Source organism: Rhinopithecus roxellana, chromosome 12, assembly GCF_007565055.1.
Source record: "Rhinopithecus roxellana isolate Shanxi Qingling chromosome 12, ASM756505v1, whole genome shotgun sequence".
Taxonomy (NCBI): domain Eukaryota; kingdom Metazoa; phylum Chordata; class Mammalia; order Primates; family Cercopithecidae; genus Rhinopithecus; species Rhinopithecus roxellana.
Window position 1 is genome coordinate 71,075,817 of NC_044560.1, and position 16,931 is coordinate 71,092,747.

The 16,931-nt window shown below is 39.4% G+C and overlaps 1 protein-coding gene across 1 annotated transcript; it reads right to left on the reverse strand.

Annotated features, from left to right (window-relative positions):
- Positions 1–215: 215 nt before the first annotated feature.
- LOC104664605 (guanylate-binding protein 1) lies at positions 216–13,371 on the reverse strand. The gene is made up of 11 exons (XM_010366147.2): positions 13,154–13,371; positions 10,746–10,954; positions 7,924–8,051; positions 7,058–7,167; positions 6,599–6,795; positions 5,751–5,993; positions 4,671–4,951; positions 3,832–4,044; positions 2,930–3,032; positions 2,499–2,692; positions 216–510 (listed from the first exon to the last, which is right to left on the reverse strand). Exons 2-11 carry the CDS (start codon positions 10,933–10,935, stop codon positions 397–399), a joined length of 1,773 nt encoding a protein of 590 aa, XP_010364449.1. The 5' UTR covers positions 10,936–10,954; positions 13,154–13,371; the 3' UTR covers positions 216–396.
- Positions 13,372–16,931: the final 3,560 nt, after the last annotated feature.

Genomic DNA, 16,931 nt, shown 5'->3' on the forward strand with positions numbered 1-16,931 from the left:
ATAACTGTACATTGTCTTCACTAAGAAGCTAAGGTGGTTGTCTTTGATATTGGGACATTGTAGACTTGGCCAGATCAATGCCCAAATATTTCCCAAGACTTTACCTAAGACTCTGCTCAGTATGCATTTGTCTACTGCTGGTCATCTGGAAGAATAAACTTCTCCTGAGTGGTACCAGCTTATGAGATTTCCTGAGTTGATACAGAGGTAAATGCATTTACAGTCTTTTTTTTTTTTTAAAGGAAAAACATGATTTTGATCACTGTACCGCATGCCTTTATAATTTTGGTGTTACGATGCAAGATCTAATTGTTAGCAAATGAAGTGATGCTTGTTCCAAATTCTAAAATTGTTTCAATTATGCCTTGGGTAGGGGTGACAGGAAGGCTCTGGTCTTTAGCTTATGGTACATGTCCTTCGTTGTCTCATTTTCTTCTGGAGATCCTGTATCTCATGTTGCATTTTTCTGCTTTCTGTTTGAAATCCCTCTTTAAGCAGTCGCTCCTGTTCCTAAAAAGGGACAAACAGAGGCTAAGTAAAGTGTAGCATCAGGCAAATTGAAATATTCTATCTGGTTTCCACATTCAATGATTTGTTATTTAATTTTCTCTCAAAATATTCTCTAGCCTTAATTTTCATTATACTTTTGCTTGGGCATCCAGGCTCAGGATTTCTTCTCCTGGGAATCCTTCAGCTAAGAGAGAGTTTCAGCTTATACATTTTACTATGTTTGATGAACCTAAATTACCAGCCTTGATTTTCCCTCCATTAATTTTATACAGCTTGGTGGGCAGTTTTGACCATATGTTTGGCTTCAACTCTTATTTATGCATTCTTTTACATATCTACCTATACATATGTTATTTGTCAGGCTCACGACTATGCCACAGGTCATGTTGAGGTTGGGAGGGTGTGGGCGGATGAGCAGAAAGACCATTCGGGGGGCCATAGGCAGGTGAATATGATTTTATTCAGCAGCAGCTCTTATCAACAGCTTTCTCACACTAGCTGTCTACACTGTCTGCCCTGCCTTGGCTGCTTAGTCCCGCAGCCCCCCACATAGCTATGCAGCTGGCTCTCCCCTGCCTTCAAGGTCAGCAGCTTAACTCTTTCTCTCTCTCTAGGCATGAGTGGGCTGAGCTGTGTCCTGGTTCCCCTCTGTCTGTCTGCAAAGATGGACAGCTTTGGCTTTCTCTTTGGGCACCAGCACCTGCACAGTGTCAACAGGGAATTATACCTTTTATAGACAATGGTGGCTGAGAGCCAAGTGATAGCCTTCCCTATGTTATGCCTATGGTGGTGAGCTTCTCTGTGTTATGTCTGCATGGCTATGATGACAAGTGGAATTATACGCCTGTGCTCTAGACTCATGGAGTCACGCAAGGTGTGAACATCGTACTTTGGCTTATCCTTGATCAAAGCACAGCCATGTTCCTTACACTATTATGTATATGACATAACACAGAAATAAGCAAAGTATCCTCAAAATCTCATAAGGTATATGAATCATGCATTAGGAAATTTGATCTAAGCTGCCACACCTTGGTGTCAGGGGTAGCCGAAGATAGGTAAGAAATCCGAGTGCCAGACTGACCACACTGAGTTTCTGCACATAGCTCACAACTCAAAACGAACTGAGAGCAGGACATAAAAAATGGTCAGAATTAGCAGAGTATCACACAGGTGTGAGGGTTAGGAGACTTTCTGCTCATAAAGGTTTTCATAAATTTAATTTCCTACTAGGTATCAGAGAAAAAAATAATCATTGTGGATTCCACTAAGTGATGAAGACAGCTCCGATGTATTTACTAGCTGTGTGAACTTAATTATTTATTCTTTTTGGAATGTTTGTTTCTTCTTTTAAGTAATAAGGACACAGTTCTTTCTTCATATGGTAGTAAGCAAGAGATACAGATTTTTCTTTTTTTTTAGACGGAGACTCGCTCTGTTGCCCAGGCTGGAGTGCAGTGGCACGATCCTCGGCTCACTGCAAGCTCCGCCTCCCGGGTTCATGCCATTCTCCTGCCTCAGCCTCCCCAGTAGCTGGGACTACAGGTGCCCACCACCATGCCCAGCTAATTTTTTTTTTTTATTTTTAGTAGAGTCGGGATTTCACCATGTTAGCCAGGATGGTCTGGATCTCCTGACCTCGTGATCTGCCTGCCTTGGCCTCCCAAAGTGCTGGGATTACAGGCCTGAGTCACCGCGCCTGGCCAAGATACAGATATTTTAACGATGCCTGGCAGATAATAGCTGCCTTGAATTGAAGGATATACTGATAAATGACGGAATGTTACACAACTGCAAATAAAAATCTTTTAGTGACCAGACTTGGCAGTAGCCAGTTCAGGCTGGACAGACAGGAATTGAAAAGTACAAGTAAGCAAGCAGGGTCCTTCCACTGGGCTTCACGTTCTCCCTGCCACACTAAGTTTGTGATCAGGGAGAATGGAGAGAAAACAGAAAAACAGAAACCTCAAGGTGATGCAATTAGATACCTGAAGTTTAAGAGCGAGGGTCCTCTCTTGCTCTTTCAGCAACTGGGCCCTGTCCCTCTCCATCTTCTCAGTCAGTTGTTTCAAGTGTTCCTGATAACTCCTCTCCTTCTGTTCCATCATCTGCTCATTCTTTCTTTGCATTTCCTGCAACATTTTTGTTGAAGCCTGTGCAGACTCAGCTTTCACACGTTCCACTGTGGAGGAAAAGGAAGAAGAAAAATTTGTGTGGGGTTATCTTGTTGCCTCATTCTTCCTTATACACTTACCTGTCATTGTTGTTGACTGCATATGCCCTACTCAGAGACCACCACAGCAAATAAGACACACCTTTGTGGATCCTGCTCTAGTTAAACTATCTCATGTTTGTCTAGTCAAGTTATTTCAATTTTTGGAGCTTTTGAGGCCATCTAATCTCTTAACTCACTCCTCACCTTCAATCTCCTTTTCCTTTTCTGTGAGAGTCTGGTCTGTCTGTAGAATTGCATCAGTCATAGACTCCTTGGATTTCAAGTATGTCTGCAGAATCTCTTCAGCCTTAGGACCCAGAGAACACAGAGTGAGCAGTAAGAAATGGCTGTAAGCAGGTGTTCCTGTTCATCTTCCTGCCATCCTTTCCTCTGGGAATTCTTCCTCTTGACCCTGTTGTTCTTGGTGATCAAATTCTCTGTCCGAGTGACAGGCACATGCTCCTGGCAAGCTGATCAGAGCATCCTACTTAGCAGTCATTTTTAGTGGGCTAATATAGATACTGGGAAAAAGATGGTCTCTGTCCTGTTTAGATTAAAGGCTCTAAGTTTGGAACTGGTAATCCTGTGGTCCCAGATGGGCTGAGCCTGCTGGGGAATGAAGCCATCATTGAGAAAGCAAATATTAGAGTGACTCAGATAGAGGGAGGACGGAAGGGAGAAAACTGTGGGGATGGGGAAACACTGGACAGAGAGACAGTTCATGATGTTATTTGAAACCTTAGATCCACCTATCCTGTAAAACCAGTTTGCAGCCTAAATCAATGAATTACTATTTTTGTCTAAGCAGCCATCATTAGGTTCCCCTCTCTTGCAACAGGAAAAGCCCAGCTGTAATGATGACAATAATAACTTTGTGCTTCCTCTGGTAATTGAATTTATAACTCAATAGTTAATTGACTGTACTCTCTTTGATGAGCACCTAGGACATATTTGGTATAACTGTCTCTTTGCATTTGTTATTGAATAAAAGCATGAATGTTATGCAAACAAAAAAGCACATCTGTGTGCAACGAGACTTGGTCACCTTGGTGTTTGTAGGAGGCAGGTCAGCAGCTTTCCATAACTGACAGATAAATCTTGGTTACCTGTATCCCCTTCCTTGGTTCCTCGTGGTACTTTTTCTTCAGGTCTTGTAGCTTCTGAATAAAGAGACGATAGCCCCCTGGTTTTGAATAAATTCCCATCTTCACTTCTTCTTCTAGAGGACTGAAAATGTCCTGAAGTAAAGCTGAGCAACGATCTGATGATGCTTCCTGATTCTGTTTACAAAAGTCATCCCGCTTTTTTTCTAACTGGGCCTTTAATGTAAAAATAGGAAGTAAAAAGAGTAACAGGGAAAGGATGTTAGCTTGACCTCAGAATTTTGGGAAAGACTCCTGGAAATAGAAAGTTAATGACTCTGGAGAAACTGACAAGCTCCTCAGCAGGAGCACACTCTTCCTCCTGACCCCACTTTCTACTGAAGTCGCTTTCTTTTTGGAGGTGAGATTCAGGGCTAAGATTGATAGCTTTATGTCAACCGTTAGAGGAAAACTCTGCTTTTGCGTATTGGGCTAATGATTTCATATGGAATAAATGTGGCTGATCAGAAGCCTGCTCAAGATAATTAGTATAAAAATTTTCTTTGCGTTTGGCTAGAATATCAAGTCAGTCTGAGAAGAGTGGGCAGGTAATTTTATTAGAAGCTCTGGTTGTCCATTATATGCATAAGTAAAGGGAAAATTATTCAGGAAAAAATGTTTTAGAACTTTGGGTCTGTAATAATACAACTGGCGCTTCTGATTGATGCAATTACAAATCTGTTGTTTTCACCATTATGGAAGCTGGGAGGAATTACTTCTACCAGAATAAATACTCGTTTTCTTTCCTTGTAGTACTTTGGCTTCCATGACCCTAAACCATGTAAATTTGAGACAAAAATTACCGCTAACTCTTTTTGAAATAGATGGTCCACATCTTTGAAGGAACTCCTGATGAAGACTTCAATGGCCTCTCTCTCACTGTCCCTGTGCAGGTCCAGCAGCTCCTGGAGGGTTTCCGTGGGCAGCTGCACCTTCTGGGCCATCTGCTGTTCGTAGTGGGCAACAGCCTTTTGCACTGCAGCTGAGTTCTCTATCTGGGCCAAGGCCAGGACTGCGTTCTCCATGCAGGGCAGATCGCCACTGCTGATGGCATTGACATAGGTCAGCACCAGGCTCTCTAGACCTGCATATGGAGAACAAATGATAATGTTTCTTGTGGTAAAGAAAGTCTCTATTCTGTGTAATTCTGAGCATGTCAAATACCACCTATTTTTCTCACAGCATCAATGTCCTCAGTATCACCTGGAAGCCTGCTAGAAATAGAGACTCTCAGACCCTGTCCAAGATCTATTGAATTAGACTTTTCTCTTTCGTAAGATCCTCAGAAGATATGTATGCATACCAACATTTGAGAGTTCTTGTATTAGATTACATAGACTTAATTGAATGTTTGCATCCATTTTAACCCCAAGCACCATTAGGACAGGAACCATATCTATTTCATTTATGTCTATATTTTCAGTCTATTCATAGTAAGCATTTGATCAATATGTATGAAACAAATGACACTATTCCAATAAAAAGGAGCCATTTGGATTATTTTATCACAGTATTGTTCAAAAGCGCTTTCTGTAATGCTGGAAATGTTGCATATGTGCTTTTCAGTGTGCTAGCCACTAAGTACATGTAGATATGTGTCCTTGAAATACAGCCATGTGAATTGACTTTTAAATTTTCCCTATTTAAATTATTTACAATTATGTTTACATAGGGCAATTTTAAGCAGTAGAGCTTTTTTTCCTTTGGCCTTTTCCTAGACTGGAAATTTGAGTAACAATATATATTAGAAACATTGGTACCATCTAGAATTTAACACAAATATAGCAGTAGACTGGGATTTTTCAAAGCTGAAACTAGGTGGAAGTTATTCTATGCTCCTCTAGTCTTAAACAATGAGCAGAAATACTAGGAAGGGGACTTACGAGGCCCATTGACCTTGATGCCTCCTGAAAGAGTTTTAGTTTTGGAATTGCTAAAGATGTAGGAACAGAAGTCTGCTACTTGTTGCACAAATTCGGGGTCCAGCTCTTCATCATGTAGTTTCTCGAGCTGGGCAAGCTTCTTGCGGTGAACGGGGCGATCAAAGACAAAGCATTTCTTCTTTGGGAAGAACTTCCGGATACAGAGTCGGGGCAGATTAAAATTTTTATCTTTTTCACTGGTACCTAGAAAAACGTAAAAAAATTATAAAATTGCCTAATGTAAGTGTTTCTATAAAGGGCCAAATAGTAAATATTTTAGGCCCTTCAGGCTGGGTGGTCTCTTTTCCAAGTACTCAACTCTGTTATTGGAGCATGACAACAGCTTTAGACAATATGTAAATGAATGGGTGTAGCATTATTCCAAGAAAACCCTGTTTACAAAGACAGCTGGCAGGCAGGATTGGCCATGATGTGTCTTGGGCTGTAGTTTGCCAGTGCTTAGACTAGCATACAGTTCATGTTTTAGTCTATGTTCTTTAAAAAAATATCCATTGTACTCCATACTCTATGACTAAATAGAAGATCACAAACCCTATGCAGGGAGATAAAATTAACCTAATCACAGCATACACAAAGGTGAAAGAACAAGAAACTTGTTCTAGAACAATGACAAATGTAATTTAAAATAACATCTATTAATCTGGATATTCAACAAGCATTAATTTCTAGGAATAGCCAGCTGAAGACATAGAAAACTGCAAATTTGGGAAAACTAGCAATAGTAAACTGAAAAATGATAATTTCTTTTGTTTTCTCATCCTCATTTATCAGTTGAAGCTCTCCGTTACCTTGCTTCAGCTTCAGGGAGTATGTCAGGTACTCATCTGCTGTGATGGGTTGTCCATCTGCTTCTAAGTCCAGGGAGAAATCTCTCAGTGTCCACACAAAGTCTGGGAAGAAGCTCACAAAGTCAGCTGAATCCTCATTCTCATTCTCATCAGGTGAGGATTTTGATCGGATTCGATGTGTCAGCTCTGTCACATAGCTGAGTAGCTAACTAAGGAAATGTGACAAAATGAACAGGGACCTCATCCCATATTCAACACATTCCCAAACCTTCCATTTTCCTTTGCTCCTAACCTAAGTGTCAAGTCTAAAGTGGATACATGGGATCTCTCCTCTGTACTTGCATTATTTTTTGTTTTCTCCTCTTGAGCTTGATTCATGAGGATTCACAGTCAGGCAGCTGGTTTATGAATACAGGTGTCCCCTCTGACCTTGGTGCTGTTGTGGGTCACAAAGGATACTGCAGTTGGTCCATGGCCTGCTGGTTGATGGTTCCCATGCTGTTGTACACGAAGGTGCTGCTCAGGAGGATGGCCAGGGCGAAGATCCAGGAGTCATTCTGGTTGTCACCCTGGAAGTCAAGACATACTGGAGTCAGAAGCAAGTTTCATTGTCACAGCACTTTCCAGAGTAACAGTAGTAAAACTATGTTCATATGTTAGAGGGTTTTTTGTTTTGTTTTGTTTTTGTTTTTTTAACACTAATGACCTATTAAAGGAAGACAATACAAAAATTATTCTCAGTAGGATGTGGCTTTGGGTAGTTTTTCAACGAGTGTTTTTGGGTTACTATGATTCTTACTAGGTCTAATGATCATCAGCAGATAATTGTAAAATTAAAATTCAAGGTTGGTAGGCATTTTAAGGCCTGAAGTACAATTTAAATTTAAAATTTTCTTTTTTTATAACAAAATTCACAATAAGATTGATACTATTAGTTGCTATTTTATCAAGTAATTAATATACACCTGAAATGTATTATCTTATTAAATATTCAAAATAATACTATGTGGCCAACATAGGTCTTTTCTATACATTTTGAAGGTTGGAATGCTGAAGCTAAAATAAGTCACTTTTCTCAGGCTACTGAATTAGTGACATAATTTAAGTTTAAATACAAAATCACAAGGCTTTAGCAACCAAATTCTTAACCAAAGTTCTCTGCAGGAAAAGACTCATGACACTGGGATTATTTGTGCTCCCTTTATGCATCTGTGTTAACCCACACATATTACAGCCTATAGTTAATGGTTAATAAACAATTTAAATTGTGCATAAAATACTCAGAGAAGAGGGGCTCACTCCACAATTGGATCCTTGAGTCTCACCTTCTCTACATCTCCCAGACCCTCAGTGTCCAGCAGAACTAGGATGTGGCCTGGCTTCTTGGGATGGGGCACACACCACATCCAGATTCCTTTAGTGTGAGACTGCACTGTGGAGCCCAGAGAGAAGCCTGCAAGGGAGAGAGGAGACCAGAGATGGAGATTTAGTAACAGGCAGTTCTGGCAATTGAAGGAAAAGGTAACATATTTAAGGTTAAGAGAGAGAACTGAAACAACAATCACTATTCACCTTACTTACTATCAAAGAAATAGGAAATTCAAATATCCAATGCATGGAAAAATTCAGGAGGCTTTCATGATAAAAATAATTAACAAAGTAAAAATAGAAAGTACCTCAACATAATAAAGGCCATATATTAAAAATCCACAGCTCACTTCACATTTAATGATGAAGCGTCATAGCTTTTCTTATATCAGGAACAAGAAAGGGTGCCTACTTTTGTCAATTGTGTTCCACAGAACACTGCAAGTCCTATCCAGAGTAATTATACAAGAAAAGCATAAAGGAGGCATCCTAATTGGTAATGAAAAAGTAAAATTATCTCTGTCTGCTGATGATAGTATATAATTTGTAGAAAACATTAAATATTCTACAAAAAAAGATTAGAACTCTTAATTCACCAAAGTTGCAGCATACAAAGTCAATATGGAGAAATCAGTTGCTAGTGTAAAAAATAGAATTAGAAAGGAAATTCTAATTTCCTTTCCAAACAAAAAGAAAAGGAAATTTTGAAAACAATCCCATTTAACAGCATTGAAAGAATACACTACCTAGGAATAAGTTTAACCAAGCAGGCGAAAGACTTGTAGAGTGAAAACTTCAAACACCCTTTAAAGAAATTATAGGTGACATAAGTTATTAGAAAGACATCCTGTGTTTATGGATTGGAAGACTCAATATTCTTAAGATGTCACTACTACCCAAAGTGATGTACAGGTTTGATGTAATCCCTACCAACATTCCAATTACTTTGTATAAATAGAAAATGCATCCTAACTTTCATATGAAATTTCCAGAGATCCCCTAATGATGAAAATAATCTTAAAAAGGAAGAGCAAAGTTGGAGTCTCACAGTTTCTGAGTTGTGAAACGTATTACAAAACCATGTATGGTACTGGTATAAAGACTGACATATAAACCAATGGAATAGAAGAGACAGCCCATGAATAAACTCTGACACATATGGTCGATGATTTCCAGTACCGGTGTCAAGATCATTTAATGAAAAAAGGAGAGTCTCCTTAACAAATGATGTTGAGGAAATGAGATATCTCCTTAAAAAGTTGAGCTGTTGGCCGGGCGCAGTTTCTCATGCCTGTAATCCCAGCACTTTGGGAGACCGAGGTGGGGGGATCACGAGGTCAGGAGATGGAGACCATCCTGGCTAACACGGTGAAACCCCGTCTCTACTAAAAATACAAAAAATTAGCTGGGCGTGGTGGCTGGCGCTTGTAGTCCCAGCTACTCGGGAGCCTGAGGCAGGAGAATGGCGTGAACCCGGGAGGTGGAGCTTGCAGTGAGCCGAGATTGCGCCACTGCACTCCAGCCTGGGCGACAGAGCAACACTCTGTCTCAAAAAAAAAAAAAAAAACAAGAAACAAAAAGTTGGACTGTTACCTTATAACTTACAAATATGAACTCAAAATGGATCAAATAACTGAACATTAGAGTTAACATTATAAAGTTGTAGAAGAAAACAAAGGGTAAAAGTTTTATATATTGGATTTGGTGATTATTTTTTTAATAAGAAACCAAAACTATAGACAATAAAGGAAAACATAGATTAGTGGGACTTCAGCAAAATTTAAAACTTTTGTGTATTAATGGACACTACGGACAGAGTTAAAAAGGCATCACATAGAATGTAAGAAAATATTTGCTAAACATGTATATGATAAGGGATTGATATCTAGAAAATATAAAAAAATTTGCAAAGCAACACAAATAAAAACCAGATTAATAAATGAACAAAGGACTTGAATAGACATTCTCCCAAAGAAGATATTCAAGTGGCCAATAAGCACATGAAAAGATGCTCAATATCACTAGTCATTAGGGAAATGAAAATCAAAACCACAACGAGATACTACTTAACATCCATTCATATGGGCACTATCAAAAAAAAAAAACACTGAAAATAAAAATGTTAGTGAGGATGTAGAGAAATTAGAACCCTTGTACATTTCTGTTGGGAATGTAAAACGGTACAGTCATTGTGGAAAATGGTATAGTGATTTCTTAAAAAAAAAAAGTTAACATGGAATGACTGCATGAGCCAGCAATTCCCCTTCTGGATATATTCCCAAAGGAAGTGATAGCAGGGACTTGAACAGATATTCAGACACCCATGTTCCTGTTAGCATTATTTATAATAGACAAAGGTGGAAGCAATCCAAGTGGCCATTGACAGATGAAGAGATAAACAAATTAGTATACACGTACAATTACTAAGCCTTAAAAGGGAAGAGTTTTGACACGTGCTAACACGCTGATGAAACTTGAAGACATATGAATTGAAATAAGCCAGTCATAAAAGGACAAATATTGAATGATTCCACTTATATGAGGTTTCTGTAGTAGTCAAATTCATAGAGATAAAATGTAGAATGATGGCAAGCAATGGGTTTATGTGGAGCTTTTGTTTAATTAGTACAGAGTTTCTGTTAGTCAAGATGAAAGAGTTCTGGATATGGATGGAGGTGACAGTTGTATAACAATGTGAATGTCATTAATGCCACAGAGCTGTACACTTAAAAAAAGCTGTACAGCAGGGACTTGGCAGATCTTTGCTCATGCCACTCACCCTTTTTCTTTCCAGCCAGCTTGTTCATCAGGTAGGATTTGCCTGTGCGGTAGAGGCCCACAATCGCCACCACCACCACAGGCTGCGTAATGGCAGACAAGATCTTCAGAGCTTCTGGATTCGCCATCAGTCGCCCATTAGTGTTTTCAATGAGGCACATTGGGCCTGTCATGTGAATCTCTGATGCCATGTCCAGCGTGTTCCCTTGTCTACAAGAGAAGAGGTGAAATAAATGAAAATTTCTAGTGTTTTGGAATTATAAGGGATAATCATAAGATTCCCCAGTATGGCCAAAAGTTTTGTGTGTGACAGCGAGAGAGATGAGGCAAAATCTGTATCATCTGAGAAAGTTATGGAAGTATTGTCAAAGTAGCTCATTATAAAAAATGTTAGCATGACAGTGACTTATCAACACTCAACTACTCTCACAACCCAAATATTTCATTTAATTTACTGTGGAAAACTTTCTTTTTGGATTCTTATTAAATATTTTCACTAGTCAATTAATGGAAGATAGAATAGGATTTAGAGGATTTATTTTGCATCCTAGCTGTTTGTAAGGAATTCAATATTGATTTACTTATTAATTCTTACAGTGAATAAACATCCAACACAGTGAATTAGTGTTCATAGTTTGATGTTTACCCTTAGAATAATTTTCAAAGATTTTTAAATGTGTTGCTTCCTCCATCTTCAACTGGTTATGCTTATTTCACTGCAATGAGGATTGACAAAGCTTCTCACAGTGCCATTCTGGAAGTGGAAACAATGTAACATACTTTTGCAAACTTTATAAAACTATACAAACATGTGAAATACATGGCTAGGGAACATTCGGAGGGCTCTGAAGGGGCATGTCTAAGAGAAGAGCCATGAATTTTTTTTTTTTTTTTTTTTTTTTTTGAGACGGAGTCTTGCTGTGTCGCCCAGGCTGGAGTGCAGTGGCCGGATCTCAGCTCACTGCAAGCTCCGCCTCCCGGGTTTACGCCATTCTCTTGCCTCAGCCTCTGGAGTAGCTGGGATTACAGGCGCCCGCCACTGCGCCCGGCTAATTTTTTGTATTTTTTAGTAGAGACGGGGTTTCACCGTGTTAGCCAAGATGGTCTCGATCTCCTGACCTCGTGATCCGCCCGCCTCGGCCTCCCAAAGTGCGCCATGAAATTTCAGTTTCATTAGAGTCACGATAAGGTAGCCCCTAACTCAGTGAGGGTATTAATTCAAAATTGCAAATACTGAATGTTTCTCCCCAGATAATGCAGTAAGGATTAAAAGATCAAGAGGCAGATAAAGAGAGCTACCTAGGAAGTTGCTCAAATAAAATATATTTCCAGGGATGCAGCTTTAGGATTTCTGTTTTGTTCTGTTTTCCATTTGGTAGGGTAGGAGAAAGAGAAACAGAAAGAGGAGGAATAGTAGGAGTGGAGAAGAGGAAGCTAAGGAGCTGGGAATGTGTGTGTGTGTGTGTGTGTGTATGTGTGTGTGTGTGTGTGAGAGAGAGAGAGCCAGAGAGACAGAGAGAGAGACAGAGAGAGAGACTGCCAGACCAGAAGGCCATGAATGAGGCTAGTGTCTTGACAAGGAATTCAGGGGAAGACTTTCCAGCAGGCAGGATCAAAGTAGTCTGAGTGCATGGAGAGGTTAAAGTAAGCAAAGATATTTTCTCTAGAGATGCATTACAGGAGAATTAAAGAGGAAACACGTTAGGCCCCACTCTCTACTAAAAGAAAACAAAATTGGAAGCACTTTAGTGAAGCAGTGGGGTTGAATTTCACTTCTAAGGGACAGGGGATCAGTGGGCACTAGGAAATTAGTGAGTCTGGTCTATTTCTAAAGAAAGTAATCCATTCTGAAACAAAGTTCAAAAGCGTAATAAAAAGTATACTGCTTTCATGATGGGTTTCAGTTTTTTCTTTGTCTTTAACCGTGTCAGTGGGTTGCTTACTCTGCTTCTCATTTGCTCTTCTTTCCTTCTCATGAAAAGAACTCATTTGTAACTCTTTCCATTTCTTAGCTGCATAGAAGCAGGATTCAGCAAGCTCCATCACTGACAGTGGAGATGTAATCATGTCCCTAGTCAACACAGACAGTGTCAACAAAGAGAAAGACGATCCTAGTGCATTTCAAACTCTCAGTTCAGTTCGCGTCTGCTGGTGCCTCGTTCAACACAAGCACTGTAGTGGCACTTAGAGCCATGCTGCTTCTGATAACACCAGGATTTCATCTGACCTGTGTCCCACGTCAGGCTCAGCTGCAGCCTAATTTGGTCCTGGTCATTTTTAAGAAAACGAACTGACCTTTATAAATTCCTTCCCATCCCTGCCACAACCTTATAAATTCCATATCCCTGAGCTGAGATCCTTTGGAGCTAGAGAGAAAGCTGATTTATGAGAAGGAGCAAAAGTTCTTACCTGTCCTTTTTCTCCTTAGTTCACGAGGAGTGGCTTCTAGCACTTCTGTGTCTCTCACTGGATCCTTGGACTAATATTTCACGGTTCCAACGTTGTAGGTCTGGGATTTCCTGTTATGAAATATTTAGAAATTTAGCAGATTTGTAATGGACTTAGAGTAATATGAAACTGAAAGTATTTCGTTCAAGTCACTGACTCCACTACCATAAATGGAATTACTGGAGTGTGCCAGTGGGAGGGTTTAATGATTGCTCAACCAAAAGTTTCAAAGTTTATTTTTTTGTTTGTTTGTTTGTTTGTTTTGGTTGTTGTTGGAAACCTTAGAAACCATTTGTTGTCTAACAAAATGTCCATTAGGTTTTGAATACATTGATACGTGTCTCATGGATTGAGTCAGTTTGAGAATCTTAGAATGAGGAGGCATCACGTTAATTTTCAGATACAATTTCCTAAAATAATAGACACACTCACAATGGAGCTGCCTATTCTTTGATTGGTGTAGTACATAAGGAAAGGGCATGTTTAGCACACTCATGGACACCCAGCCCCTGGCAGTTAATGCCCAGCACACAGTCAGGAGGGGCTCCATGTGTTGTACTCACGTTCCAGGCTCAGCACTGATGGCTTTACATGAATCACACAACTGAAAACTCATAATATTTCCTCATGGTTTTATAGAAACTGAGCACAGAAAGACTTTATTAGTTGTCTAAAATCATAGCACTGTAACTAATCTGAACCCAGGCACTGATGATCCCATACCTTCTTCTCGAACTACTTCACTATGCTGCTTATTTGCCAAGTGAAAAATTGTGGAAATATTTTATTTACAGGTTTTTTATTTTTAAATTCATTATAGTGTGATTTTATTTTTATAGATTGTTTTATAAGAGCTGTTAGTGTTTTGTGTCTAATTCAGTAAAGACTTCTAACATACAGAATAAGTGGCACTATCTCTATTTTACAGCAAAAACAAATAAAATAGTAAAAAGCCTGAGTGAATGTTTCATTTAAAAAAATATATTTATAGTGACGTGGTTTCACTTTGTTGCTTAGGTTGGTCTTAAACTCCTTCCTTCAAATGATCCCCCTGCCTCAGCTTCCGAAATTGCTGGGATTATAGGTGTGAGCCACCAGACCCAACCTTGTGTGAGCATTTCTTTTTTTCTTTTTTCTCTTTTTTTTTTTTTTTTCTGAGATGGAGTTTCACTCTTGTTGTCCAGGCTGGAGTGCAGTGGCACAATCTCGGCTCACTGCAACCTCCACCTCCCAGGTTCAAGCGATTCTCCTGCCTCAGCCTCCCAGGTAGCTGGAACTACAGGCATGCACCACTATGCCCGGCTAATTTTGTAGTTTTAGTAGAGATGGGGTTTCTCCATGTAGGTCAGGCTGGTCTTGAACTCCCGACCTCAGGTGATCCACCCACCGTGGCCTCCCAAAGTGCTGGGATTACAAGTGTGAGCCACCAGGCCTGGCGAAGCATTTCTTACTTACACATTACAATTATATATTAGATGTATATAAAATGCAGATATAATGTCTTTTCTCATTCATATTTTATAAAATAATTTTATCTAAACTCTTTCTATCCTTCCTTAACACTGTAGCTCCTTTATTATTAAAACTACTTTAAAGTCTTTTACTTCTTAGAGCATAACATTCTTACATCTGTCAAAATTATTTGAACCATCTAAAATCTCTGCAAATTGTCCTGGAAGCGTACATCACAATGAAACATCTATTGAAGGAGCACTCCTATAACTCTGGTAAGAATAACAAGAGTCTGTGACACTTGACCCTCAGGCCTCTTCATCCTCATTTTCAGTTCGAGTTGACAAAAGCCCCCAGTTTCCATACTGGGGGCTATGGAAAGAAGGTGGGGCTGCCTCTTCTCTCACATTCTAAGCAGGGATAATATATCCCATCAGGAGTGCTAATCCACCAGAATTTTTCATCCCCTCCAATAGTGAGTTGTAAAGACAAACTTTCTGGTGAGTGTGGCCAGAAGTCAAGGGCTCCCAACCTCTCCCAGTCCCACTCATAGAGCAGAGGTTCTGTAACTGTCCAACAGGTTCTCCTTGCCTGTTGCCTAGGTAGAGCTGATTTATCAAGACAGGGGAATTGCAGTAGAGAAAGAGTTTAATTCACACAGAGCTGGCTGTATGGGAGTCTCAAGTTTTATTATTACTCAGTTGGGTCTCCCTGAAAACGTGGAGACCCTCAGAAACATTTGGAGGACATTTGAGGATAATTTGGTGGGTAGGAGGTTGGGAAGTGGGGAGTGCTGATTGGCTGGGTTGGGGATGAACTCACAGGGCATCAAAGCTGTCCTCTTGCATGAGTTGGTTCCTGGTGGGGGCCACAAGACAAGATGAGCCAGTTTATTGACCTGGATGGCAATTGGAGAGGTCTGGAATCTTGTGGCCTCTAGCTACATGACTCCGAGACCATAATTTCTAATCTCATGACTGATTTGTTAGTCTTGCAAAGTCAGTCTAGTCCTCAGGGAGGAAGGGGTTTTATTTTCGGAAAGGGCTGACTAAATTCCTTCCAATGTCAGTTCGGCCTATGCTCAGGGTTGAACAAGGACAGCTTGGAGGTTAGAAGTAAGATAGAGTCAGGTCAGATTTCTTTCACCTGATAATATTCTCAGTTATAATTTTTGCAAGATTTCAGCTCTAGCTCGGGAATGGCAGAATGAGAAATCCTGGCCTGTCACCCTCACTCTGGTTCACTTGTAGGGTGGTTTTTCCATGTTGGGAGGGGCAATTGGAAAAGAGCAGAAGCCATCACCTCTGCCCAGTTGAAGGGGTCATGGCTCAGAGATATTTTCCAGAGAGAGAGAGAGGCAGTCCATAAAATCAGAGCTCCAAAGCTTTTCCCACAGAAACTGACTTTTTTTGAAAAAGAGTGTGAACCAGGGGGAGATTCAAGCCTGGAAACAAATAAAATTTGCTACTGGATAATTGACTTTACAAGAAATACTATTAATAAAAGAAGATTTTCAGGCAGAAAGCAGATGACTCCAGATGGCAATACCCATCCACATGGACAAGCAAAGAGCCCCAGTAAGATAATTACATAGTTATAAAAGACAGTATAAATGCATATTTCTTCTTATTTCTCTTTTTAACTAATTTTTATAAGACAGTTATATAAAACAATATGTATATAATTGTGTTTCAGGCCCACAACATATAGAAACGTGATATACTTAACAAGAACAGGACAAGAGAAGATGGTAGGAGCAAAGCTGCAATGGAATAAAGAAATGACAGCAGATGTTAACTTGAACCCCCAGGAATACGTTAAGAGAACCTGAAACTGTAAGTTAATATAACAAGCTCTATACATTTATACTTTCCCCTTCAGCTTCTTTAAAAGACATAAAATTGTATGAATTAATTATAACAATATATTATATTGCTTGAACATATATTTAACGTATTTAATAATATCAAAAAAGTGAGAAAAACTAGTATTTTAGACTTACAAGAGTAAAAATTGTCTTGTTGGAGCTGATTTAGCATAAATGTGAGATACATTCTCATAAATTATATATATGATAAGCTCTAGAGCAATTAGTAAGAAAATATCAGAACTCAAATCAATAACCTAATCTTTTACCTTAAGACGCTAGTAAATGAAGAGCAAACTGAATATGAAGCTAGAAGAAAGAAGAAAATAATAAAGAACTCTGGAAATTAAGAGTAGAAATTAATGAGATAGAGAATAGAAGACAAAAGTAGAGAAAATCAGTAAAACCAAAAGCTGTTCT